Genomic DNA, 26573 nt, shown 5'->3' on the forward strand with positions numbered 1-26573 from the left:
TCCCCTTGCTCGCACGGCAACCGGCCGCCGGAAGAACATGGCCCGCCGCCGCTCTCCGCACGGGCTTTGCCCGACGAAGGCCGCCGGCGGCGGCGAGGGGAGGGAGCGGCCGCTCTGGCCGGATCTAGGGTCGCCGCCGGAGTCGCCCCAGGGAGAGAGCGACGCGGGGGCCTTTCGTGAGACAGCGATGCCCAGGGTGTCGAGTCCGTCCAACAAATTCACAGGCAACGAATACATCATATTAATCTCAGTCCTCTTGCTCAATCTCCCGATCAGCCAGCCGAGCTTCTCCAGGATAAATAATAAGTGCATGTGATCAAAACAGGTTGCCGACACAAGTAGTAGCAGCAAAAAATCCACACCAATATGTACACGGATTCACAGGCTTTAGATGCTTTTACATGTTTGGGTATGCCCAATCTCCGCCACAGCTTTACATTTGTACTGTACAATTCATACTCGTAATTCTCCAAAGACTTTGCCCGCTAAGCAGAAACACAAAGAAACTCAGGGAGCTGATGAAGCCCCATACACCATCATTTCAGCTTATTATTCACACATCCTCAGCATGGAGAGCAAACTGTCAAGCAGAAACAAACAACATTACACATTGTAAAAAACAATTACATGGATATAATTTTCAAAGACAGTTTAAATTCATTCGGTGTCTCTACAACTTCGGTTTCTTGGACTAGAACTTTGGTGTATCAGTATAGATAGGGAATGCAAAATGATGTTATAATTTTGACGCTACCAAGTAATTTGCTTTGTCAAGCCCTTCTGACCCCCTAACTGGCACAGTAAAAGATCCACCCCTAATATATAGTTTCGAGTTCAGATCCACCAAATTGAAGGAAACAAAGGTATTTCCCTGCAGTGAAAGAATGTTGTATGTACAAAGAGGTGAGCAAAAACTTACGGCCAAGCAAAGAATTAGGTCTTTCATGCATTTGTACCCACTCAGGAAAGGACTCTCTAGATTCATAGCTTCGTATCAGTAAATGCAGCAATGGTGGGTCTGTAAGTTCGTATGGAAGACATCCCATCTTATTTGTTGAATTTTATATGAAGTACTAACACCTACATCTCCTTAATGTGTATCATCATCTACTAAGTTGACATTCATCGCAAAACTGATGCGTCAAATCAAGTCCATATAAAATGACCATAATGCGTTTAAGCTGGTTCAAGCCCGCTAGTGAGCTTTAATCATCTTTCACCACATTAACCTCAGCAAGGCTCTGACACTAAGCAGCGAACCATGCCTTTTTTCCATGGCTAACAAGAACAGGGTACAGTTGGGTTGCAGTATGCCACTTACAAATTCCAAAAAATAGAGGTACACCACACAATTAACCATGCCTACAATTATACAAACCAAGTAACTGTGCTTTAATTTATGTGCTAAGCTTAAAAAATTTAGTAGGCTATTCTACCATATATATTGGGAGAAACTTAGCCAGAGCAAGTCTAGTGTATTACAGAACTATAAAGTTAACTCCACACAGAAAAGATGTGCAATGTTGTAAATCTACTCAATAAAAGGCATGTTACAAAACTTTGATGAGGGTTGGTTTCGACGAACCATGTCCTAGTTAATAGCTTACCTAGAAAACTACCAGAAACATCAAACACACATAGTTCAAGTGTCAAAATGATAGTGTTAATATTCATTATTACTCCCTCCGTTCCAAAATAGATGATTACTAGATCGCAACCAACAACATAACTATGCACTTTGAAGACTGATATTATTTAGAAAGATATGGACAATAAACAACAGAATGCAGAAACAACCATACCAGCATACTCTTCCTATGGCTCAGCACTCCTAACTTTGATCTCCATTAGTTTCTCAACAGGCTGTCTGCATATGGGGCATTTATTTGATTGGAGCCTTAGAGCTTGTGCACATTCACTGCACATACACTGTACAACATAGGACCAATCAGATAACAACATTAAGTAATGTAAGTGAGATCTGAGAAAGCAAAAGTAGAACTGCAGGCTACAATTAGTTATCTTACCAAATGCCTGCAAGGAAAAACAGCAGTGTCCCTTGGCTCTGTCAGGCAGATAACACATTCTTTCCCCATGCCATCATCATCAGCATCAGGAACATCAGCTTCCGTGGAGTTGACAATCCCATATATTTCTTTCAGCTCATAGCGCACACCATTAATCCACAATATTTGCTTGACAACTTTGACTTGAAGATCGTCGTTATGTTTCTCTATAACAGCAAGTGTAATTTGTGCCCGTGTGGGGTTTACTGTTTGACCACCTTCCTCTGGAGATGGAGAAGCTTCCGCATAAACTACCAGTGGGTATACTTCCTCTGAAGGATTTGAAAGCTCATCCAGAGAAAAGAAACCCAGATCAATTCCAGATCCAGAGGGCTGGACATAATTTTGAGCCAATCCTTTTTGGAAAGGTATCTTTGTTGGTGTCTGCAAGTCTGGGTACACTGAAGAAAAATTGCAATCTTTTCCTTCCTTGGCAAAGTAATGTATAACTAAACTGCAATACACAAAAATAAGTATAAATATGGTCATTAAACATTAAAGAAAGCTGGAATATTAACCAGACTTGGATTTTATAATTTTAAACAGGCTTGAATATGATCAAAACGACCAGATAAAATTTCACCTAGTAAAATGGATTTTACAACTTCTATAACGAGTCAATATGTCATGTACCCACGAGAACTAATGTAAAATATGTTACACCTATGCTGCAGAAGTTCAAAAGGAACTACAATTGCAGGTGATGTACAAACCCCGCATACAACATTTTTTAACATCTTATAAATTTTAAATAACCCCTCCCTTTAGAGGGTTTCAGTTCAGATTAAGTACACTAATCGAGCAATGCCTGTAACTCCATCTTTTCTAATCTATCCTTCACGTTTGATACAAAGGTGAATAAGAAGTCAATAATTCATGAGATTGAAAAGCTACCCTTCACTGCTCAAAGATTAAGAGCCTGTTTGGGACTGCTCTACTCCGTAAATTCCAGCTCCACTCTCAAAACCACAATCCAAACAGGGTAGCTCCATGATGTCCCACTCCGCAAAAAAAAACTCAAATCTGGGGGACAGCTCCGTATTTTTCATGTAGCTCTTCAGGAGGTGCTCCAAAAACTCTAGTTTCAGGAGTCCTCATGGAGTTGGGACACTGCCATTGGTAAGTGGATAACGGTTTGTTTCTTTTTGAGGACCGGTACCCCACACGCACGCAACCCCTCCTTATCCGTGTATCCCTTCATTCTCCTCCACATCACGAACAGGGCGCTGCTCCACACCCCTAGCACCGCCACCGCCACGACGACAACGCTAGAGAGACGACCACCGGAATGGATAGATTCAATGGCCCTCTTCCTCCCACCCCCGGTTTCTCAGCCCCCCTCGAGCCTCCGAGCCACGGCCCAGCGAGGAGGGCCATGGCTGCCCAAGCTTCGGCTTCGGCCGGGCACATCACCGGCTTGGTCAGCAACGACCAGACCGCCGCCCCGGCAAAACCTGGGGCACGATCTTTCCCACCAAAATTTCGCATTCTTGAAGCTGGAGCTAGCTAGAAGCCAAACTCTATGGTGGAGCTGCAACTCCTGGGTGGAACTACTTCAAAGTGGATTTGGTGGAGTGGAACTGATTTTGGAAGGATGGAGCAGTCCCAAACAGGCTCTAAGCTTCACATAGGTCAATTTTGTAGTATCCAAATTCCAACAAGAGTTTTAGCCTAAATTATGTGCTGTAGGCTGTAGCCACCCCTAGGAGAACAAAACCCTGCTATACAGGTCAGCAAGTAGGCAGTAGCTACACAATTTAGACCAGGCAAAACAAATCTAGTCCTGATCTCAGCGTTGGAGACAGCCAATTCTCACCTGCCGTCGGTGACCGCGTCGAAGGTGAAGGAGACGAGGCGGCGGTCAGGGTCGGCGGCGTCGGGCACGAGGCGGATGGTGTCCTTGCGCAGGTTGATGTCGTTCTTCACCTTGAGCGCCTGCTGGTGGCCGACGAACTCGGGCGGGGGCCCGGTGAGCGCGGGCATCTGCGACGGCGGCGGCTGGGGCGCGGGGTGCCACGGGCCGTGGTACGCGTGCGGGGGCGGCGGGTGGTGGTGGTTGTAGTAGTACGCGGCGGCGGAGGAGGAGGGCCCGTGGTGCGGCGGCGGCGGGGGAGGCGGGTGGTGGGGGTGGTGGTGGTGCGGCGGCGGGGGAGGCGGGTGGTGGTGTTGGGGGTGGTGCGGCGGCGGCGGCGGGGGCGGCGGGTAGTTGGAGTAGTGGTGTAGGGGCGGCGGCGGGGGCGGGTAGTAGTCGTCCCGCCGCCGGCGGCTGGAGGAGGAACCGCCCATAGCCTCCGGGTGCGGGTCCGGGGAGGTGGGAGGAGCGGGAGGAGGAGGCGAGGCTGAGCCGGGGTTGGGGCGGTGGATTTGAGGAGGAGGAGGAGGTTGCTTAGGCCGCGTGGGAGTGCGGGCGTACGGCGGAGTTGACGCGAGTGGGGAGAGGACTCGGATTGACTTTTTCTGGCGAGGTGAGGGGTTTTTTTTTCACGCGGGGAGATCCCGTGGTGGATGGAAGGAGCTGTCGCTGGCAGCGGCGACTAGCTCTGCCCTGCTCTCGCTCGGCCTGCTTCCGTTGTCACCGTCGGCGCACAGTTAAACGGACCGGGACGGGAAGGGTGCGGGTGGTACATCTTCTCTTTCCCCAAATAGAAGCGTGCTAGTCCGTACCCAAACCGCCCAAGAGGAGAGGGAGGGTAACGTGATCCCACCGAAACGCGTTCTGTCGTTAATAGTAGAATCCGAATTTGTACCCTAAAAAAAAAGAATCCGAATTTGTACCCTAAAAAAAAAGAATCCGAATTTGAGCCCATGGATACTTGAATTCATGTGATGTGATGGGATTGCATATTCAAACCCATGGCTTCGTCAACCTTAGAGAAACTCTAATTCATCCCAAACAACAGTTTCTAAAAAACGCCACTCTAACACGTCAGATTTTTAGCGTTTCCGAGCAACACCCTTGGGAAGTCGGATCCTGCGCATGAACCCTAGAGCGTTCGCTCGGCCCTTTGGTTCAAAAAGTCCTCGTCCACCCGAAAAATGAGATGCTTTGCTCTCTCTTGATCTTTAATTCCAGCTTTTTCTACGGGATGAAGTTCCGCTTCCCAACGGCCACATATCCTCGTTGTCATAGACGCAGACGACAACATCTCTAGAGTAGTATTCGTCGCAACGCTGTTGGCTTCGACGAGCTATCTCGGCCCATTCCTAATTCAATTGATGCCTCTATCCATCTCTCGAGCTTCTTCCTGTCGCTACCACCTTGCAGCCAAAGTTCGCGCGGTTGCCGCCATGCAGCACCTGGCCACCATCCGGCCCACAAGGCTCGCGGTTGGCTCCCATGCCAACGTCGCGCTGACCACCGCGATCTCAATTGCCGATGAGGCCAGAAATTGGATTATGGCTCCTCTTCGCCTGCTCAAAGTGTTCACGGTGAGCTCTCGTCGGCAACCACGCTCATTTTGGTGACACACACAAGATGTTTGATGAAAAGGCTGATAGAGAGAGAACATTTCCCTTGTTTCATGTAATAGTGTCAAATATAACTAAATTGGATTATTATTTTATGCAAAAAGAGGTCAATTACAAGAAAATATTGGGAGTCAAGTTTATTTTCAGTGTAGAGGATTTTTGTGGGATTAAGTTTTGAGAGTGGATTTTTCGAACACATTACAAAACATCTCATGCTGAACAAACATCACCGGAAATCTTGAAATAAATCCAGAAAAATACCCTGGTGGACTGATTCCACCACAAAGAATCTATCCATCTAAGCTAGGCTCAATTCCCGGGATGTGTTAAGAGTTAGAGAATGCAATCACCAGCACTAGTTTTGATGTAGTATCTCCCTAAACGCAAAATAAGCTCACTAAATTAATACGTATCGGGTGATATTCACATGCTTTCCTAATCCAATTTTTTGAGAAGTCACATTTAAATGTTTCAAAACGTTCAAAAAAAATTGTGAATATTCACAAGACATGTGCCTACAAACCATAAAAATTCAAAACAAAGATTGAGAAACAAAAAAACAAATCCAGATGCTTTGTCTTCTTTTGATATTATTCATGCTAGATTTGTCTTCTTTTGACATCATTTATGCTAGATATGTCCTTTTTTTCCAACATGTATTTTGAATTTTGGTCTGAAACTTTTAGATGTTATAGACACTTGTTTTGTGAACATTAACAAAAAATTTACTTATTTTTTAGAAACATTCAAATGTGACTTCAAAATTTGGAGGGAAGCATGTGAAGGGTGGTATCACCTTATATCTGCCCCATCAGACTAGTAGCAAGAGAGGGCACCGAGCAGTAGTAATCACGGTAGCACCTTCCGCAGCTGGACCAGACGGCCATGTTCTCCTCAGCCGTGGAGATCGGAGAAGCAGGTGAGTAGAAATGGTGACAATGAAGTTAAAGACAATGGGAAGTGACTAGGATCAGAGACAAGATAATAAAGTCACTATAAAAAGAAAGATGATAACGGCTACCAATAACATACTGACTGTAAAAGCAACAAATAGCACACATTCGCAAACGATGTGCTTAACCCACGATTTCTCAGAAGTTGAAGTATATCTTATTAAATTCTCAGATTGTTGAGTAGAGTGGCGAATCCCGTGACCAACCAAAAACAGTATTTTCTCTCCCATGGCAACCAGTTGAAATTTCGGTTGCCATTTACCTGCGGATCCATTAGGCCGAACCCAAACTATATGCAAGTTGTCATCTTCACAGTAAGTTATCCTTACGAATTACTGGTGGTTCTTATCGAGGTCTGCCAAGAGGGAAGCAAGAATGGCCGTCTTGCCTTCTGATCTATACATGCCGCACTGCTACGGAGTAACTGAGATACTCAAAGTTCCTGCCTGAACTGGAATACCCATCTCAACACGCAAAAAAGTCATCAAGTGTGTTCCCGACTAATGCCGTGCTTCTTCTTCATCATCTTCATTGTTTTCCTCGGCTTGAGATGCCAGCTTCACGATGTCTTCCACACGGATCTTTCCTTCTGCACACACAAGAAATCGTCAGAAACAGTGGGGAAAACTGGACATGTGGTATCATGAGCAGAAAAGAACACAAGGACCTTTGTCTTTAGAAAGCTTGCTGATAAGCTCTTGGACGCCTTCTTTCCCTATGGTGTCCTTGAGATAAGCTGCTGCCGCTGCTACTTCTTCAGGAGTCACTTTGCCATCATGATCCCTGCAAATTAGGTACGAACGATATCAGCATGTTGACAAAACATGCTCCAAGTACAGCCAAACATTTTCGTCTACAAAAGAGTACTCCCTCCAATCCATATTAATTGTCGGTAAAACGGATGTATCTAGACAAGCAACAACTAATATGGATCGTAGGGCGTACTATATACTGCATTGAATAGCAATCTTTATCATGTCACATAAGCAAGCACAGGGGCAACTCATGGAGTATCCGAGTAACTAAATTGTAGAATGAATCTGAGATAGGAATATTTCTCACACATCTTCCAGAAGTTGAGCCATATAAATTAGCTCACCAATTAATTTTGACTTGCCACACAGACTATAAATGTCTGTATCGGCAATAATATATCTGAGTTAAAATCATTTATGTGAACATGGTAGATAAATGCTGCACCAATACTTTCGCCAAAAAAAATGTTACACCGATACTTCACATGGTCGTTACACAGCCAATGAGTACGGAGCACGAAAAGGAGATTCGGAGGATTAAACAACAAAGAAAAACATGATCGATACAGCAGCAGTTCACCCCCCAACTAAAATAAGGGCAAGTTAACCTTCCCCGTGCAGGCCATGTTACACCCCTCTCGCACCCTCAGGGACAACCACCTATTAGCGTTAGTGGAGAGTAGGGACAGTTTTTTACTTGTCTCTGTTATCAGTCACGGTAACAGGGTAATTACTGAGAAAAGTAGAGTCCATTATTCTACATCTGCTTCTGTTAGTTATTGCTTAAAAGTAGTTAGTTGTATATTGTAAAATCAGCATTTTTCTGAGGAAAGGTAAATCCCTGGATCAGTGTAGGGGCAACAAAGTGTCGACATATCTGGACCAGAGCAGCATATAAATCATAAGAACAGATATCGAAGAATGGCGATTGACAACTAAACTACCACTTAGGGGTAGGTGGTACACAGTGATCACTGATACAGCTCAATTCCTACAGATTGGCAGGAAACTCAGTACTACCGAAACAACCGCTTCCAGTTTGATCGGATTAGGTCGTAGCCCTCCCTACCTAAACAAACCCTAATGAAGGTCCAACTCCTAGAGGAAATTCACCAGCAGCACAATGCACTAGCTGACTGGCATGCAATTTGAAACGACTTTGATACACATGCAATTGACGTACCTATCAAGCAGTTGCCAGCGGTTTCCGATTTGTGCATCCACGTCATCAATCTCCTTTTCTAACTCCTGAAGCATAGCATCAACCTAAAACAGAGCAAAAAGTATATGTCAACAACTAACCCCATAAATTATTGAAAAACAATGTATAGATGACCAACATCATGGTAGCTCCACCAAAAAAATCTCTCCAACTAACAGACTTGGGGGATGGCTAATGTAGGTATAGAGATCAGTCATAAAGCCACACGGTGTAACTTTGTTAACAAGAGCAACCAGGACCCTTATACTTCTAATGCTGACATGCTATATTTCAATTATTCTTTTTTTTGGCTAAAGAGAGAATTTGCTGCATTAAGAAAGAATTGTCAGTCATTTTGACATAAAGAACAGAAGTTGTGCCAGCGACCAGGCATAAGTGCCTAGAGCTAACTTGTGAGGAACTCTCAATCGTATACTTCAATGTAAACTAACACAGTACCCTTGTAGTATAACTCTGTTGATGCTAGTTCACCATTTTGTTCCAAATGAACACGTAACATAAAGGTGGAAATGCAATCAAGCAGGTGTCAACAGTATATGCAGGCAGGACCTAGTGAAAGTTGACTAATTCAGGATGCAGTTTATGATGAAAAGATCCATTCATACTGTCTAATTTAGGATACAGTTTATGATTAAGAAATCCGTTTGTTCTGTTTAGTATCTCCAACTAACAATGGAATGAAACTAAACTAGGTCTAGTATACTACTAGGCCGAAAACTGGTACCACATACTGTCACCGGGTTACCGGAAAAACTGGGTATAAGGTCTGTATAAGGTCGAATACAAGGCCAATTAACCCATATACTCGCTGCAAAGTAACCCATGGGTAACAGTTACCTTGTATCACATAACTTGCCAACAGCAGGCAATCAAACACTTATTTCTATAAATGTTGAGAAAAGTATTTAAGATGTTCCCATACCCTAAGAACTAAGGAAAAGAAGTAAATCGTTATCTGACAAAATTGTGCCCAAGTAATTTAACCGTTTCAGCTTCTCAAGCTACTCATCGGTAGCCGACAGAAGTCAGGGAAAAAGCGATCACCTTAAACAGCGAACCAGAGAAATATATAGTATACCAATAGAAGCAGAGTGTTACGAGCTTTGACTTTTCATGCATGGAAGAAATACATACCTTGTCAATCAGCGCTGACGAGACCTTTTCCTCTGAAGCAACCTCTGTGGTGTCGTCTGACTCCTCTCTAGCAGCCATATATGCCTTCTTAGCTTCTTCTGCCCCCTCTGTGTCTTCTCTTTCAAGCATGGAGTTATATAGTTTTATCTGCATTCCTCAAAAATTAAGTCCTACTGAGCCTCCACGGTAAAACAGTGCATACATGCAACAAACAAACAAAATGCTGTATGGTAATTGTCCTTCTGATCCCACTTCAAAAATTCACATCGTACCTCCTTGTTGACAAGGTTCAGGAACTCTTGACGCTCCTTGCTAACAGACTGCAATGTAAGTAATTATGGCACTGTCACTAAGAGTCTGCAAAGTACTGACAGAAAAACACAGATTGACTAGGATCATACCGATGCAGATGCCAGCACAGCCAATGCTCGACTGATATTACAGAGCTGTTCCTTGTCATGTTGTTTTGCCTCTATCAGTTCTTCTTCTTCCCTAGCAGTAGGCTCAGTCATTTCCTTTAAAGCCAAATCTTCTTCAGCAGCCTCCTGTTCTGTGAGATTTGCCTTTTCTTCCTTCTTTTGTTTTGCCTTCTCTTCTTTCTCTTTCTTCTTCTCTTCCTCCTGAATATATTCATACAAAGCATTAAAATAACTGATTACATGTTCAGTAGCAGCATTACGCTAAGTTAAAATAAACAGGTAACAGCTGAGTGTTAGCAGCAATACAGCACTATGCCGAAAATAACATACTTGGGTAAGAGTGCTATGCTAAAACAATTGGGTAACAGTTCAATGTTAGCAGCACCAACGCTGGCTTCCCCACCGCCGTATTACGCAAAGCTGATCGGGCGGTGCTTTCACGGCTTTGGTACCCACCCTTTCTCAATTCATATAGTTGCCCATGCATATTTATTAATGCTTTAAATTGCTCCATTTTGTTTAATATATCTGAATTTTCTATTAGATGAAATGCTTGAAAACAGGTCATTTGGCTACACTGTCTGAGAAACTAGTGATGATTATTAAATGAGCATAATTATAGACTAATCAGCAGAAATTAAGTGATTCTCTTTAATCAGTAGAATTTGAATCATCACAATCTTACACAACCAACGTTAGATCAGCATATAAACAGACTCTCAGAACCTTGGGTGCATCTTAGACATTCTCACACACAGCCACAGCTCTTACTGCTACTTTGCCAAATGACCCTACAACTCCCTGACAGCTTTTCCAGCAGAGCCAAACCACAGGTGCTTTTAGACAAGCCCCAGCCCAATCGAACAGGACACACCTTTTCTCATAAGGCGTGTCTCTAGAAGTTGTTCATATGATATGATATGTTCACAGTTGACACTACACTACAGGGCCTTAAGTAACAAATAAAGGGATATCAAGAGTTCAGACAATTTTATTTCCAGTGACATTTTAGCTATATGCCCTTTCTACTAGATATATTCTAGTTTTACTATGGAATAGCACAAACCATGTATAGCTTCTTAATACATATATTGCATACAAGGAGGACATGAATAAGCAAGACTCTTGAGGTTCAATTATGAGAAGAAGGGCATGACAGGATATTAGACACATTCCAAAATCTGAGGCAATGCAGGGTATATATGTTACCATGGGGTGTCAGAAAAAAGAGTACATCAAATAAATGAGTTTTTGAATTAACAAGAGATAAACAAACTAATAAAATAAGGAGCCAGTCCGTGCCCACTCCGCTAAAAGTACAAATATGAAGCATGGGTTCAAAGAGAGCATTCATGTGTTAGCTTATCACACGTACTATCAGTGTGGGTTTCATACTTATGCCAAGTATCATGGTTGCATTGACAAACAATGTAAAGTAGCACGCAATTTTTTTGTATCGATAACCTATATATATTAAAAAATAATACAATCTATGTGTTACACACCTTGATAAGTTCTTCCTGCATCTCAAGGAATTCCAGTTTTCTCCTCCTCTCAGAAACTGAATCTTCAGATGGCAATGCTGTCCCAATTGTATCCACAACTTCATCTGGCAAAGAAGACAATGTTGCTACTACAGCATCCTCGGGTTTCATTCTCCCAGCCAGGGTAAAAGCTCTGACAGCATTAGCAAAGATGAATAAGGACGCAAGCCCAAACAGAACTGTTCTAGCCACTAGCCAGTGGGAAATACATCAACCAAATTTACCTTGAAAGTATGAGAAGAGAAGATGGCACAGCATGATTAAGTGATAGATCCAACCAGTCTCGTAGCTGGGCAGAAAATAAAATTGCAAGGAATTACTACAAAAGTTTAATATCCATTTACAAGGTAGCAGTTTAAAAAATTGAACACAAAGAAGTAGTGGTGAAAGGCAGTGCAATCCAACTTCAGATATGTTAATTCTAAGTGGATGCTGAGGCAATGGATGTTGTTTTCCTTCAACAGTGCATCAGGATAAACTAACATAATGAGAGCAAGAAAAACTGAGAACTAATAAATAAACTACACCAAGAACATGGTAACTACTAGGATAATACGAAATCATGGCACTGGCACATTGATGTACAGTCCGAAAAAGCTACAAAACAAACAGGTATTCTTCGGAAATTGTGAGTATTGCAGGAATGATGCTGGCAAACCTGTTTACGCATTTCTTCTGTTGACCGCAGACCAAGGTGACCGCGATCACGGCAGGCTTGCCGGAGCTCCTCTTCAGAAAGAGAATCAACACCCTCAGCTTGAATCATTTTATCATCATTCTTAATGCTGCATACGCATTAGCAAGAAATGACAGATATTTTATATTTTTACACCACAATTCTAAACATAAATGCCAGATTGCATTGAAATAAATGTCAAAAACAGTAAGACAAAGGGCAAATCCAGTAAATGAAGAGTTATCAGTACTATCTTATAACTACAGTAAATAAACATATATGGTGAACGTTATGTGCAGTTTGAGTCAAGCACATGTTAGATCCATTCAAATGCAGAGTCAATTGTAGATAAATTTGACATTGTCTCTGATGTCTACTAAGCTTCCACGTCCAGCAAACTACTATGTGTTTTCTCTTCGTGTATGAACTAACATAAAGTGTTGTATAATATCTTCTGAATAACTTCATTTATTTTACTAGAAGTCATATACATAATTTACCCTTTCTGTGCTAATGTCATAATACATACTGCTATGTTTACAGGATTAGATTACCCACTTGAAATTCTAATCTGAATGATTGTCTGGTAAGCTCTGAAAAATGATAGCAGAACCTAGTGTCTCAATCATGGGCTTATCTCCAAAATTGGTGGTTCCAGTTATACATGCGCATAACACAAAATAGTGCTTCAGAGCAACAGATCCAAGCTAACTAACACTTCAATTACAAGTTTCATATTTGCAAACATGTTCACTTCTACTTCACAAATTGCAGAGTGTACCCTTTACTTTTCTCTATAAATACTTACTCTCGTAGTTTTTTCCGAAGCATGAATCTCAAGTAATGATCTGTACCAAAAGGTCGAATACCCATATATTTGCACATATTCACCAAGCGTGCTCTGCAGGAAAACATTGATCAGTTCTGGTACAATTTTGATCCTGTACTTACAAGGGTGTACAAAACTGAAATAATGGGTAACCTGCTCATGTTATCCAAGGTCAATTCATCATTAAAAAGCTTCGCGAAGCTCAAGATTTCATCATTGGATACACGTTCACCTTTCCTAACCTGATTGCAGTTTAATTTAATGTAAATTATGCAACAAAATATAAGGAAATTCATAATATACATTTAAAAGGAATTGACAATCTCAAATACAGGAGAGCTGGTAGCGATACCTTGTTTAAAAATTCGTCCAGATCTTCAGCTGTCTGTTTTGTTTCTCCACTACGTGATGTTTGAACTTCCTTTGCCATTTCTTTTGCAGTATCTTGCAGAAACTTTGCATACTCCATCCTTGCTTTCAGTTTCCTTTTCAACGCTTCCTGCACATGAAAATGGGCTACATTCGTGAGACAATCAATATGCAAAGTAGTTATGTTGGTAGTTCCTATACAAATGGAACTAGGAGGACGATTCAAAATATGATACACTAAATCTGACGTATCAGCAGAAAATGGAATACAACAGGGTAAACGAGCCATGCAATCATAATGATACTGCACTGCACATCAACCAGCGAGAGAACAGGGCAAAGAACATGTGTGTCGTAGGTTCTGACATACATACACTATTAGTAGCATGACAGCATGCTGAAAACTATCAATGGACAGTATAATGATGACATTTAGTAATTCAAGTGGTTACGTCACAAACCTCTTCTTTCATCTTGTCTTGGAAAGTTGATGGCAGCATATTTGGAAACAATTTAAGAAACACTGGTAGTAGGAATTCCATGAATGGGACAACAATGAACACAGCAACAGGTACCAGCCTGAAGATATCTGCTGTTGTACGGGTGAGCTGTTGCCTCTCTCTTCTTGAGAGGCTCTTTCCACCAGCAAGTTTCACCAGCAATCTTGATGAAATCCTAACATCTGCCCAGAGTAGCTTTGTTCCTAGCCAGTAATGCTGCAGTGTGGAAATAAATTCATCTTTCCCATGCTTCAGTTTTGCAGCCCAATCAGCTCTGCACAAACAAACAAAACAAGGTAAATTTATATGTTAAAAGAGTACAGGAAATGGGGCAGCAAAGAAATATCTTGTCTTAAGATATAGGTTTGAGACAAATACAAAGAATTTAGACCTGCTCATTGAAGCAACAGCTCGAAGAGCCGGACCAATACCCAGAAGCCTTGCCCAGAACTTCTTTACGATTGACTGGTCAGCCTTTAGCGAATCTTGCACCTGCTTAGCTTTGGCTTTAGCTTTTGCCGTGCTTAGCCCTTCCACAGCCTGATCACATTCTTCTGGGGATGCCTCTTTTTTCCTTTTATTCTGGTTTTCATCACCCTTTTCTTCAATATCCAATTTAGGTTGCCCAGCAGTTGCAGTTGATGCTTTGCGAACTGACTGCAACAAACCTCTAGCTCCGAAAGGCAATGTGAACTCATTCCTTCCAATTCCATAGCCATAGTGAGAAATCACGTGAGCTGGACGTCGCAGAAGCCCGTTATCAGGACCTAGCAGACCCCCCTTTGTCAAATCGACACTATATTGCTCCTTCTCCTTCTCAGACTTCGAGTCCCCTAAGCTTTGCTCAAGAAATGGTTGTGCTATTCTTGGCTCAGGCTTGAAACCAAATGTTCCATGGCGGAATGAAGAGGAGGAAGACGAGAGGATAGGTGTGTTAACATGATCCAAGAGATAGTTTCTTCTCCTAATGATCGCCCTTGACGCCATCCTTGGTTGCTACTCACCTTCCCAATGTGGAGGCCTAGGTCATGTCTTTTCAGATAGAGCCCTGAAGTGATCCGATTTGAGCATAAGCAGAAATGCACATTGACAAATAAAGGGGGTTAGTAAGAAGACATAACAAAGAAACAATGTATGTAGAGAAAATAATATTCAACAACAACAATAGCGAATTACAACACACAACCGCAGGCACTATTTGTTGAACCGGTATGGGCCAAGCCCATCTAGCTTTGTCACTTAGGGCCCAAGCCCATGAGGAGGTGCTGACCTAGAAGGAGGCATCAGTCCTCCCGTTCCCAAGCTGAGCCGCCACACACACAGAAAAGGCTAATGAGAGAGGTGGGCTCCTGCGACTACAACATGGTATCAGACCTAGGCGGCAACGACGGGGCCTGACGGGAGTAGGGCGGCGACGGCGGACCTAGGAGGCGGAGTGGGCTCACCTCGGCGCGGGCTCCTCCCTCTTCCCCTCATTCCCTTCTTGTTCCCTCTCGCGGTTGTGCGCTGGCTGGCCTCTCGCAGCTGCAGGGGAGCTGCGCCAGTAGCTGCGTGCGAGTGAGGAAGACAAGGGGGCGGCGCGAGCTGAGGAGGTGCGCATGTGGAGGGGCTGTATAGGGGACTGACAGGAGGTGTGCTGCTGGAACTGCTGCTGTGTGCAGCGGCTAAGTCAGAGGAGAGAAGTGTGCTGCAGCTGCCTGAAGCTGAGGTTGCTGTCCTGCTGCTGAGGAAGGAGAAGTGGGGCAGTGTTGTGCTGCTGATTGAAAGGGAACTGGAGACTGCTGATTCTGCAGAGGACTGTGTGCGGCTGTGCTTGCTGCTATTGTTGGCTGTGTAGGCTGTATCCGAAGATGAGTGAGCCAACAGGCCTTGCTGAGGCTTTCGAGAAGCTAGCTAAGATCCTTGAGGAGTCGAAATCTGGGGCCATCGTTCCTCGACAGGAAGTGGCTCAGAAGACCGAACTGTCGCCCATGGACATGAAGTTAGAGGGGGCTACCAATTATCTGAGCTGGTCCCGAAGGGCGTTGCTGGCTGTGGAACAGAAGGAGCTTGATGGGCACTTGTTGGGTGCTGTTGCTGAACCAGGAGACAAGACTACTGTGGAGGGAAAGAGATGGAAGGTCATAAACTCTGTGCTCATTGGCTGGTTGTTGAACTCGGTGGTGCCCCCCATTGGACGCTCTGTGGAGGGGCTATCCACATCCGCTGCGATATGGACGACTCTGTCCACCTTGTACTCAGGTAAGGGCAATGTCATGCTCATTGCTCAGATTGAGGGGAAGATCAGTCGGCTGCATCAAGGTGATGACATGTCAGTGATGACATATGTGGCAGAGCTGCAGGCTTTGTGGGCAGAGCAGGATAACTGCGACCCTCTGGAACTCTATGATGCGGCTTGCATCGAGTCAGGGCGCAAGTGGATTGCACGCAGGCGTGTGCTGAAACTGTTGGAGGGGCTTAGAGGTTGCTTTCATGGCAGGAGGGCATCCCTGTTGCACCAACCTCTCCTGCCCTCTATTGAGGAGACTATTGCTGCAATGTCTCAAGAGGAGGTGCGGCTATCTCTTGAGCATGCAGACATGAAGGTTGTGCCGGCTTCGACATTTGCAGTCACTGAGCGCATGGAGTGGAGCGATCCCAACAAATGTCATATCTGTGGGGAGGTAGGTCACTGGAAGTGGGCGTGTCCAACTCGTGGCAGAGGCAGGGGATACGACAGAGGGGGAACTGGCAGAGGCAGGCGTGGTAGAGGCAGAGGTGGATACTCAGGGACCTCAAGGGGCCAGGCTTCTATGGGTAGAGGTGGCTACTCAGGACACTTAGGGGATCAGAGGGCTCACATGACAGTGGCAGGAGACATTGGGACGTCACAAGGCAAAGATGCAGCTGATGCTGACTATGGAGACTTTGCTCTCTGGGCCTCCATTGATGAAGGTAATCCGGATGAGGCATGTCTTGCTTCTAATGAGAGTGCTCCAGAGTGGGTTCTTGACTCTGGAGCATCTAAGCATGTTGCTAGTAATTCCTGCATGTTTGAGTCTTACCATAAGCACCCTCCGTCTCACACGGGCACAATGCAAACTGCTGATGGCACAAACCAGCCTGTCATAGGGGTTGGCACAGTCAAGTGCACTCCGACCATCTCCCTATCCTCAGTGTTACATGTACCAGCTTTTCCTGTCAATTTGGTCTCTTTCAGTGCTCTAATTGATCAAATTGACTGTCGTGTGATCCTTGACAAATTCGGTTGCGTGATTCAGGAGCGCCAGACGAGCCAGACGGTTGGGACTGGCACCAGGCGTAGGGGGCTTTGGTACATGGACCAGGAGGTGCAGCCGGACTTGGTGTGTGCTGCGACCATGGAGGACAAGGAGAAGGAGGCGATGATCCATCACTGTAGGATGGGACATGTATCTTTTGATAAGATGAGTAGAATCTTTCCGGATGTTATGTGTGGGATAGGCAAGGGCAAGTTGACATGTGATGCTTGCGAATATGCCAAACACACACAAGCCTCATATGTGGGCAAGGGGCTTAGGAGCATCTCTCCTTTTATGCTTATTCATTCGGATGTATGGAAGAGCCCAGTTGTATCAATGAATGGAATGAAATACTTTGTTACATTCATCGATTGCTATTCTCGTATGACTTGGATTTATATGATGCGTCACAAAGATGAGGTGTTTAGCTGTTTTCAGAATTTCCATGCCTTGGTGAAGAATCAGTTTCAGGTGCAGGTGCAGGTGATCAGGACTGACAATGGGACAGAGTATGTGAACAACACATTTGGGGCCTATTTGTCTGATCAAGGTATTCTTCATCAAACTACATGCCCAGACACCCCTCCTCAGAATGGAGTGGCAGAAAGGAAAAATCGGCATATTCTTGAGGTTGCTCGGTCATTGATGTTTACGATGAATGTGCCCAAATTCTTGTGGAGTGAAGCAGTTATGACAGCCACATACTTGATCAACCGGACACCATCAAGAATACTAAGCATGAAATCTCCGTGTGAGCTAGTATATGGAGAAACTAAGTTTGTTGTTCCCCCAAAGTTGTTTGGCAGTACTTGTTTTGTTCGAGATCACCGTCCTTCTGTTGGAAAACTTGATCCGCGAGCGGTGAAGTGTATTTTTCTGGGCTATTCTTCTAGTCAGCAGGGGTATAAATGTTGGTGTCCCTCAGAGAAACGCAGGTTTGTCAGTATGGATGTAACCTTCAGGGAGTCTGAGCCATTCTATGGTGAGCCAACAGATCTAAGTGTGTTGTTTCAAGGGCTTGACCATTTACACTCTGTGCAGGATGGTCAAGAGGGGGAGAAGGCTGTATCTCACACTCAGGAGGATTCTGTGGGCACTAATGATGTGCAGGTTCAAGTCCAGCCAATTGTGGGTACAATTCCGGTTGGTACTCTCACTGATGGTGATGTGCAGGTTCAGGTCCAGCCAACAGTGGGTTCCATTCAGATTGGTAATCTCCAACTCCCTGTTCGAGATCGGTGGCAGAAGACCCCCCTAGTGTACTCTCGACGAGAGCCACAAGTGCCACAGGTGCATGACTCATCTGACACTCGTCTGGTATATTCTCGGCGGCAGCCACTTATGCAGGAGGGGGAGCAACAAGTGCAGGGGGAGCAGTCAGTGCAGGGGGAGCAACAAGGCAGTGGTGCAAGCTCATCTGACACAGTGGAACTGCCTATTGCGTTGCGAAAGGGGACACGTGAAGCGGCACAGAAGGCTTTACCACCGGAGGTTTTTGATGATCATGATATCGGAAATGTTGTGTCTTATCAGGCTTTGTCTCCTTCCTATAGAGTGTTTGTTGCCTCTCTTCAAACTGTGTCAATCCCAAAGGATTGGAAGGCTGCAAAGCAAGATCCGAAGTGGCGTGAAGCGATGATAGAAGAGTTGGAAGCACTGAGGAAAAACAAGACGTGGGTGCTAACTACATTGCCGGCAGGAAAGAAAGCAGTGAGTTGTAAGTGGATCTATACAGTGAAGCAGAATCCTGAGGGGAAGGTGGAACGGTATAAGGCCAGATTGGTCGCCAGAGGATATAGTCAAACTTATGGAATTGACTATGACGAGACGTTTGCTCCAGTGGCAAAGATGAACACAGTAAGGATATTGGTTTCCTGTGCTGCAAACTTTGGGTGGAAATTGCATCAATTAGATGTCAAGAATGCCTTCTTGCATGGTGAGTTGCAGGAAGAAGTGTACATGGAGATACCACCAGGTTTTGGTACTTCACAGACCACGGGGAAGGTATGTAGGCTGAAGAAATCCTTGTATGGACTGAAGCAATCGCCGAGGGCTTGGTTCGATAGGTTCAGACGTGCTGTCCGTGCTATGGGGTATGGTCAATGTAATGGTGACCACACGGTGTTCTACAGACACTCACTCTCTAATCGAAAGATCACCATTCTTGCAGTTTATGTGGATGACATTATCATCACCGGAGATGATGAGGAAATAAAGAGATTGAAGGGGTGTCTGAGCTATGAGTTTGAGGTGAAGGATTTGGGCAACTTAAAATACTTCCTTGGGATTGAAGTGGCCCGGACAGAGAAGGGAATATCTTTGTGCCAAAGGAAATACACCTTGGATCTCTTGAGTGACATGGGCATGATGGGATGTCGTGCAGCCCCTACGCCGATTGAACAAAATCATCAAGTGACAGCTCAGTCAGGCGAGCTGGTGAATAAGCAAGATTATCAGAAACTGGTTGGGAGGTTATTGTACTTGTGTCATACCAGGCCTGACATTACGTATGCCGTGGGTGTGGTGAGCAGATACATGCATGAACCAAGGAGTGGGCATCTTGATATTGTGCACAGAATTCTGAGATACTTGAAGGGGACTCCGGGTAAAGGGTTGTGGTTTGCGAAGAGTGGACATCTTGAGGTGGATGGCTATAGTGACTCTGATTGGGCCAGTTGTCAAGATGATAGAAGATCAACTTCTGGCTACTGTGTGTTTGTGGGAGGAAACTTGGTGTCATGGAGAAGCAAGAAACAGGTTGTTGTGTCTAGATCAACAGCAGAAGCCGAGTATAGAGCATTATCTCAAGGGTTATGTGAGATGCTCTGGGTGAAGTACCTACTGAGCGAGTTGAAACTTCTGAGGAAGGGACCCTTGAAGGTGTGGTGTGACAATCAGTCAGCTATTGCCATTGCTAATAACCCAGTTCAGCATGATAGGACAAAACATGTGGAAATTGATCGCTTCTTCATTAAGGAGAAACTTGATGCTGGGATCATCAGTCTTACTCATGTCAGCTCTGGGCAACAGTTTGCAGATTGCTTGACAAAGGGACTGGGAACGAAGGACTGTAACTTGGCATGTGACAAGATGGGGATGATAGATATCTACCACCCATCTTGAGGGGGAGTGTTGAACCGGTATGGGCCAAGCCCATCTAGCTTTGTCACTTAGGGCCCAAGCCCATGAGGAGGTGCTGACCTAGAAGGAGGCATCAGTCCTCCCGTTCCCAAGCTGAGCCGCCACACACACAGAAAAGGCTAATGAGAGAGGTGGGCTCCTGCGACTACAACACTATTTCATTTCAAGGCATCTTAGATAGTTGCTCTGACCTAACCAAAAAGTAGCCAGTTCTCCAGAATTTCCTCAAATCTGATGTTCGGGATATTCCAGTACAGTGGGCAATACATCGAATTTAAATAATACATAGAATCCTAAATGAATAGCAAATAACAGTAATAGTGTGGTCATCAAAGTGAGTATGGCCGAGCTGTAAGAGAATCAACTCTAATCCAAGTGTTCAAGCAAGCTTAGCATTAGTCCAATGAATAATCAGCACAACAAATAAGTCTAGCAAGTTTGCTAGCTGCAAAAGGTCCATAAATATAAAGCAGCAAGAGTTTAGTTCAACAAGTTTGCTATCAGCAGCAGTTCACTTAAAGCAACAGGCTCAACAGTATAATAGCAACAGGTGGAGTCCACACACAAAAAACTGAAACATACGCACCGTTGCTGTTCGTGTTAGGTTTAAGTTCAATGAATTAATAATGGCAGAATATGATGTGGTGCGTAAATTGAGCAGATGTGGCTTGCAATGCCAAAACCTATGGTTGCACCCCCAACTACAAGAAGGGTCATGGTAACTAGTTCCTCAACAGAGCTATGAAGATTGTCCTGCAGCAATAATCAATTGAGGAAAAGGTGACAATCTAAGAAGTGGGCAATTTGTATTATTGCCTAATTAGAGTGGTTACGAAACATAGGTTTGGAGTTCTACATGTCTCTCCGAACTATTGCACCATAAGTGAATGGGTAGTTCTGTCCCTTCTAAAGATCATGGCCATGAAAGCATGTATATTTGCCACGACACACTGCAGCCCATACTAGCAGCATTTTGGGTCCGGCCAAAGTCATCCATCTATACAAAATTAAGGCATATGAACCAAAAGTAAATGATGCTGCTGCTATTAAAATGGTTGAATTCATGGAAATGAACCCAGCCCATAACATGACAAGGCTGCCATATCAGAACGATGCTCCTCCGGTGTCATGCGATCATTGACCATATGACCCTACACCTAATGCTCCGCAACAGATGTTGTGCTAACATATACCCAATCATTGTATTGCAAAGTTAAGTGGCAACAGGAAACACCAAAATTTTAATGTAAACATCATTTGCACCTCACACTAGTTTGGCGAGAAAGAGGTGGACTCAGATCATTTATGCGAGCAGTGCAAAGATTTGAGTAATTTACAGCTAAGAAGTGCATCGAATGGGTCATCGTCACACTGCTGTATCAAATTCAACATGGCATCAAATATTTCAACCAACAAACCAATCTTAGGCCAATTAAAGCTAGTAAGGTGCATGAGAAACAGGATTCCACGTTTCCCATACCAACAAAACCACCATAGGCCAACAACTAAGGAGGTGCATTAGGTTTACCATGGCATCATACATAACGTACAACTGAAATTACCAACAGAAGACATCATCCTAGGCCATCATTAACAAGCAAAGAGGTGCGTCCGTGTTAACACGGCAAGATTTTTCACATAGCATCCTTCTCAACGCGGCCTAAGCATAAATAAATCACACAAGCAGTCCGGAACAGAAGCCATCACGAGAAAATAATCATGGACAAGCCGAGCGCAAGCAAACCGAGCATCATAGTAAGAACTAGGCATCTGCAAAAATCACACCCGCACGAGCGAGTTCACGAACATCGTCAGAACCCTACACCTCCAACAGTCCGCGTCTCAGATTTTACCCTCGCAGGCATGGGTACGAACACGGCCCGAACCCTAGACTCTAACACAAATCAGCGGCCGAAGTAACCGTGGCGTCTCAGATTGGTCGCACAAATTTGAAGAAAACCAAGGCGAAACGCGACCATGAACGGAACCATGGCGAGGAGGATGGAAGGGGAAGGAGGGGGCGGGGCGGGGAGGAGGTCCTTTACCTCCACGGACAAAGGGGAGCTCCGCCGCCCGTCTGCCGGTGCTACAGTCCTACCTGCGTCCGTCCTTGGGGAGGGAAGGGGATGGGAGGAAAGGGGCCGGGAGTTCGCACGAAAGAGAGGTGAGAGAGAGCGGCGGCGGAAGGAAACGAGAATGCGCTGTGCAGGCCAGGTTACGTCGCGCGGGCCGGACTGGGGTTTGTCCTGGGCCTGGCCCATGTAGCCGTGCAGTACAACCCCTCGCAAAAAAAAATATCCGTGCAGTATAGTACATACAAAAGCGTTCGTTTTTTTAGGTAATATGTGTCTTATTCGTATGATAAAGATCAAAGTATAAGTCACGTAAAAACAGATATGACAAAACTGAAAAGATAGCAAAACATCTCGAAGTTTGACACCAACGTCCATCACCTGCCTCCGGCACCACCACAACAGACGAATACAAAAGATCAGAAATGTTCGTTCGTTCTTCTCCACCTGATGATGACAAAGTGCCCAGTCTCAAATGTAAGTGCTTAGCCGCCTAAAAAGCACACAAGAAAATCAAAGAAATGGATATTTAGAGCCACTTTAGAGCTCTGGCACCACTCCGTTCGACCTATCAGCTCCCCAATGCTTAACCGGACGGATTGATTCTATAGTTCTGTTTTAGTAGAAACTTGATTGATTAGTTTCTGTATAAATAGCTAAAGGAAAGGCTTCTGATCACACACTTGTCGTCTAGGGACCGCCCACATTCATTCATTTCATTCATTCATTGTTCTGTTGTGGATTCGAACCACTAGCACAAATTTGATTTCGATTCAAAGGGCGCTTTTTTAGGATTTCCACTCCTTTTACCTTTCAGAACCTCTCTTTCTAAGTTATGTTTTTTTATTGTTGTCAATTTCCAATCGTTTAGTACGAGATCGCTTCACACCTCGCGGTGCTTACACCAAAGAATAGAATGACGGATCACCTCCTTATCCGAGCTTGACATGGCTCCATCGCTGATATGCTGCTTTATGGATCTCTAAGGCGGCTTCCCAAAAGTGAAGTCATTGTCGTTGAACGAATCAGACTGGGGCAACACCTCGCACACGCCATCGAACTCCAGATCTGGCACCCCACCACGAGTAAGACGCCAAAGGAGGAAATCACACCTGCCATCCATCAACCATGAACCCAGCACACATTCCATCTTTCAGATGTCGTTGATGCATACCACAATATGCATCCGTTCCTGGACTACCTCCCAAGCTCCGCGTCGACACTGGAGCAAACGCCGTCGCAATGGCGGAGCCCGAGGACACATGTCCACCACGAGGATGTCGCCGCCGCACCATCCTTGCTTGAACAGACTGGATTCCAAATCCATTTCCAACGATAGGACCAACCGTCTCAACAGAGTAGGATCTGAACAAATTTGATTCAGCGCCGCCATCATCACCGTCGAAACCAAGACGATGAATAGCCTAAAAACAAACTACATTGGCCTAAAACTATACACACGCGTGAATCCGACGACCCTCCTCGCCGCCGGAGAACGGCAGCGGAGCGGGAGTCCCTGGCGGCGAAAAGCTAGATCGATTTTCTTGTCTTCGGGGGGGGGGGGGGGAGATAGGAAAACGATATGTGACACAAAAGCGTTTGGTTGTTGATCTCAAATATTGCCTACTCCCTCCGTTCCAAATTACTCGCCGGAGAAATGGATGTATCTAAAACTAAAATACATCTAGATACATCCATACCTGCGACAAGTAATTCGAAACAGAGGGAGTACATGTGTATTTGCAAACGAGCACCCCCATGGGGATCAAACCAGCGACGTCCACACTAAAATACATTGCAGTAACCACCACTCGACTGGCGAACCAATCTGTAGTTGGATGGTTAGAGGGACTGTGGTATCCCCAACCCACGAGGGTTCAAGTCCTGATGCTCGCATTTATTCCTAGATTTATTTTAGAATTTTCGGCAGTGCACATTCAGTAGAAGGAGACGTTCCCGTCGACAACGAGGTGCCTACGGTGACTCGTAAATTTCAAGATGATATGCCGGCTCAGTCTTTCGAAGGTGCTCATAGGAGTAGGGTGTTGAAAGCACAAGTGCTCCCTGGGTGGTTTTGGTAATCAATGCCAACATATCTTTTGTTGAACTAATGTTTTTATCTAGTATATTTCAGATAAGTTCAACAAATGGAGTCGCATGGACAAAAGGATGTGGAACCCCTGCAAGATGCTAAGAACAAAGGATTGGCAAAAGCTCAAAAGATCAAGACTCTGCTTTTTCATTTTAGTGGTTCAAGATCACATTGAGTCCATAGGAAAGCCAATACTATTAAAAGGGGATGAGGTGTTGCTTAATGTCTTGGTTGCTCAAAGTGCTTAGTGATATGCTCCAAAGCCCTCAACCACTTTCTCATATCCACATATGTCCCAAACCAAAAGTCAAACTCGGCCCCACCGATTTGATCTATCCGGCGCCACCGAGTTCATTTGATATAGCCACTGCCAGAAACCCTAATCAGTTTGATCTCACCGATGGGATCTCGGTCTCATCGAGATGGGCTTGCAAACTCTCTATTACCTGTTGCAACTATTTTGGTCTCACCGTGATATGCAATCGGTCCCACCGAGTTTGCTCGACCAACTCTCTTTTTTGCTTATTACCAAAATCGGTCCCACCGAGTTTGTGTAATCGGTCAAACCGAGTTAAGGTTTTACCCTAACCCTAGCACATCGGTCCCACCGAGTTGATCATATCATTCCCATCGAAATGACTAACGATCACATTTTAAACTAAATCGGTTTGACCGAGTTTCATGATTCGGTCCCACCGAGTTTGATGATTTGTGTGTAACGGATAGATTTTATGTGGAGGCTATATATACCCATCCACCCTTCCTTCATTAGGAAGTGAGCCATCAGAACGTGCCTACACTTCCAGCATTCATTTTCTGAGAGAGAACCACCTACTCATGTGTTGAGACCAAGATATTCCATTCCAACCATATGAATCTTGATCTCTAGCCTTCCCCGAGTTACTTTCCACTCAAATCATCTTTCCACCAAATTCTAATCTGTGTGAGAGAGTTGAGTGTTGGGGAGACTATCATTTGAAGCACAAGAGCAAGGAGTTCATCATCAACACACCATCTATTACCTTTTGGAGAGTGGTGTCTCCTAGATTGGTTAGGTGTCACTTGGGAGCCTCCGACAAGATTGTGGAGTTGAACCAAGGACTTTGTACGGGCAAGGAGATCGCCTACTTCGTGAAGATCTACCCTAGTGAGGCAAGTCCTTCGTGGGCGATGGCCATGGTGGGATAGAGAATGTTGCTTCTTCGTGGACCCTTCGTGGGTGGAGCCCTCCGTGGACTCGCGCAACCGTTACCCTTTGTGGGTTGAAGTCTCCATCAACGTGGATGTATGATAGAACCACCTATCGGAACCACGCCAAAAATCTCTGTGTCTCCAATTGCGTTTGCACACTCCAATCCCATCCCTTTATTTTCTTGCAACTTGCATGCTTTACTTTCCGCTGCTCATATACTCTTGTCATGCTTGCTTGAAATGTATTGTGAATGTTTAAACTTGTGCTAAAACTCCACCTCAACTTAAAGGAATTAAAAACAGCTATTTTTCTTTGTTGAGGGTCTAATCACCCATCCTCTAGACACCTCTTCTCGATCCTTTCAATTGGTATCAGAGCATTGGTCTCCATTGCTTTGGTTTAAACACCTTTGGAGGAAGATGGATGAGTCTATGTTGGGGAGTCTTAGACGTAGAGTGCCTATACTTGATGGAGAGTTCTTTCATGAGTGGAAAATTGAGATGCTTGAAATTTTCAATGAATATCACTTGAACAAGTACATTACTACTCCTTGTGTGCGCCTTGTTAACCCCTTGCATCCTCCCCTTGATGAATCTATTGACATGATCCGTAATCTCAGAACCATCAATTTAATCACTAGAGGATTACCTAGAAACGTGATTGCTAGCTTGCCTGCTCTTGATTGTGCTTACACCATATGGAGATTTCTTGAGGAACGGTTTCCAAACTACTCCTTGCGAAACTTAGATGAAATTCTTCATAAGTCTATTGCCTTGAGTAAGATGAATTCCAATGATCCTAAGTTTGGTGATTGTCTATTTGAGCTTACCAATCTCATATGCGCCAAAGGAGATGTCGGAATCATTAGCAATATCATCTCC

General features: G+C 44.6%; 2 protein-coding genes across 2 annotated transcripts; both read right to left on the reverse strand.

Annotated features, from left to right (window-relative positions):
- Window positions 1–294: 294 nt before the first annotated feature.
- On the reverse strand, window positions 295–4499 carry LOC123054805 (probable E3 ubiquitin-protein ligase LUL4). The gene is made up of 5 exons (XM_044478656.1): window positions 3883–4499; window positions 2028–2520; window positions 1803–1929; window positions 755–871; window positions 295–580 (listed from the first exon to the last, which is right to left on the reverse strand). The coding sequence occupies exons 1-3, from the start codon at window positions 4350–4352 to the stop codon at window positions 1816–1818; spliced, it is 1077 nt and encodes a 358-aa protein (XP_044334591.1). The 5' UTR covers window positions 4353–4499; the 3' UTR covers window positions 295–580; window positions 755–871; window positions 1803–1815.
- A 2122-nt stretch (window positions 4500–6621) lies between these two features.
- On the reverse strand, window positions 6622–22551 carry LOC123054815 (mitochondrial proton/calcium exchanger protein). The gene is made up of 15 exons (XM_044478666.1): window positions 22382–22551; window positions 14327–14983; window positions 13897–14209; window positions 13419–13565; window positions 13220–13308; window positions 13046–13138; window positions 12220–12346; window positions 11786–11850; window positions 11523–11694; window positions 10000–10218; window positions 9871–9918; window positions 9599–9745; window positions 8426–8508; window positions 7155–7270; window positions 6622–7076 (listed from the first exon to the last, which is right to left on the reverse strand). Exons 2-15 carry the CDS (start codon window positions 14920–14922, stop codon window positions 6988–6990), a joined length of 2304 nt encoding a protein of 767 aa, XP_044334601.1. The 5' UTR covers window positions 14923–14983; window positions 22382–22551; the 3' UTR covers window positions 6622–6987.
- Window positions 22552–26573: the final 4022 nt, after the last annotated feature.

The sequence above is a fragment of the Triticum aestivum genome, chromosome 1A (genome assembly GCF_018294505.1).
Source record: "Triticum aestivum cultivar Chinese Spring chromosome 1A, IWGSC CS RefSeq v2.1, whole genome shotgun sequence".
NCBI lineage: Eukaryota > Viridiplantae > Streptophyta > Magnoliopsida > Poales > Poaceae > Triticum > Triticum aestivum.

Excerpts from the sequence above, each read along its gene's own strand:
- LOC123054805 (XM_044478656.1), bottom strand. The coding sequence starts at position 4,352 with ATGGGCGGTTCCTCCTCCAGCCGCCGGCGGCGGGACGACTACTACCCG. Across the intron at positions 2,521-3,882 it reads GACGCGGTCACCGACGGCAG|TTTAGTTATACATTACTTTG; the intron begins GTGAGAATTGGC and ends TGTGTATTGCAG. Across the intron at positions 1,930-2,027 it reads TTTTTCCTTGCAGGCATTTG|TGTATGTGCAGTGAATGTGC; the intron begins GTAAGATAACTA and ends TATGTTGTACAG.
- LOC123054815 (XM_044478666.1), bottom strand. The coding sequence starts at position 14,922 with ATGGCGTCAAGGGCGATCATTAGGAGAAGAAACTATCTCTTGGATCAT. Across the intron at positions 12,347-13,045 it reads CTTCGGAAAAAACTACGAGA|CATTAAGAATGATGATAAAA; the intron begins GTAAGTATTTAT and ends ATGCGTATGCAG. Across the intron at positions 10,219-11,522 it reads TGCAGGAAGAACTTATCAAG|GAGGAAGAGAAGAAGAAAGA; the intron begins GTGTGTAACACA and ends GAATATATTCAG.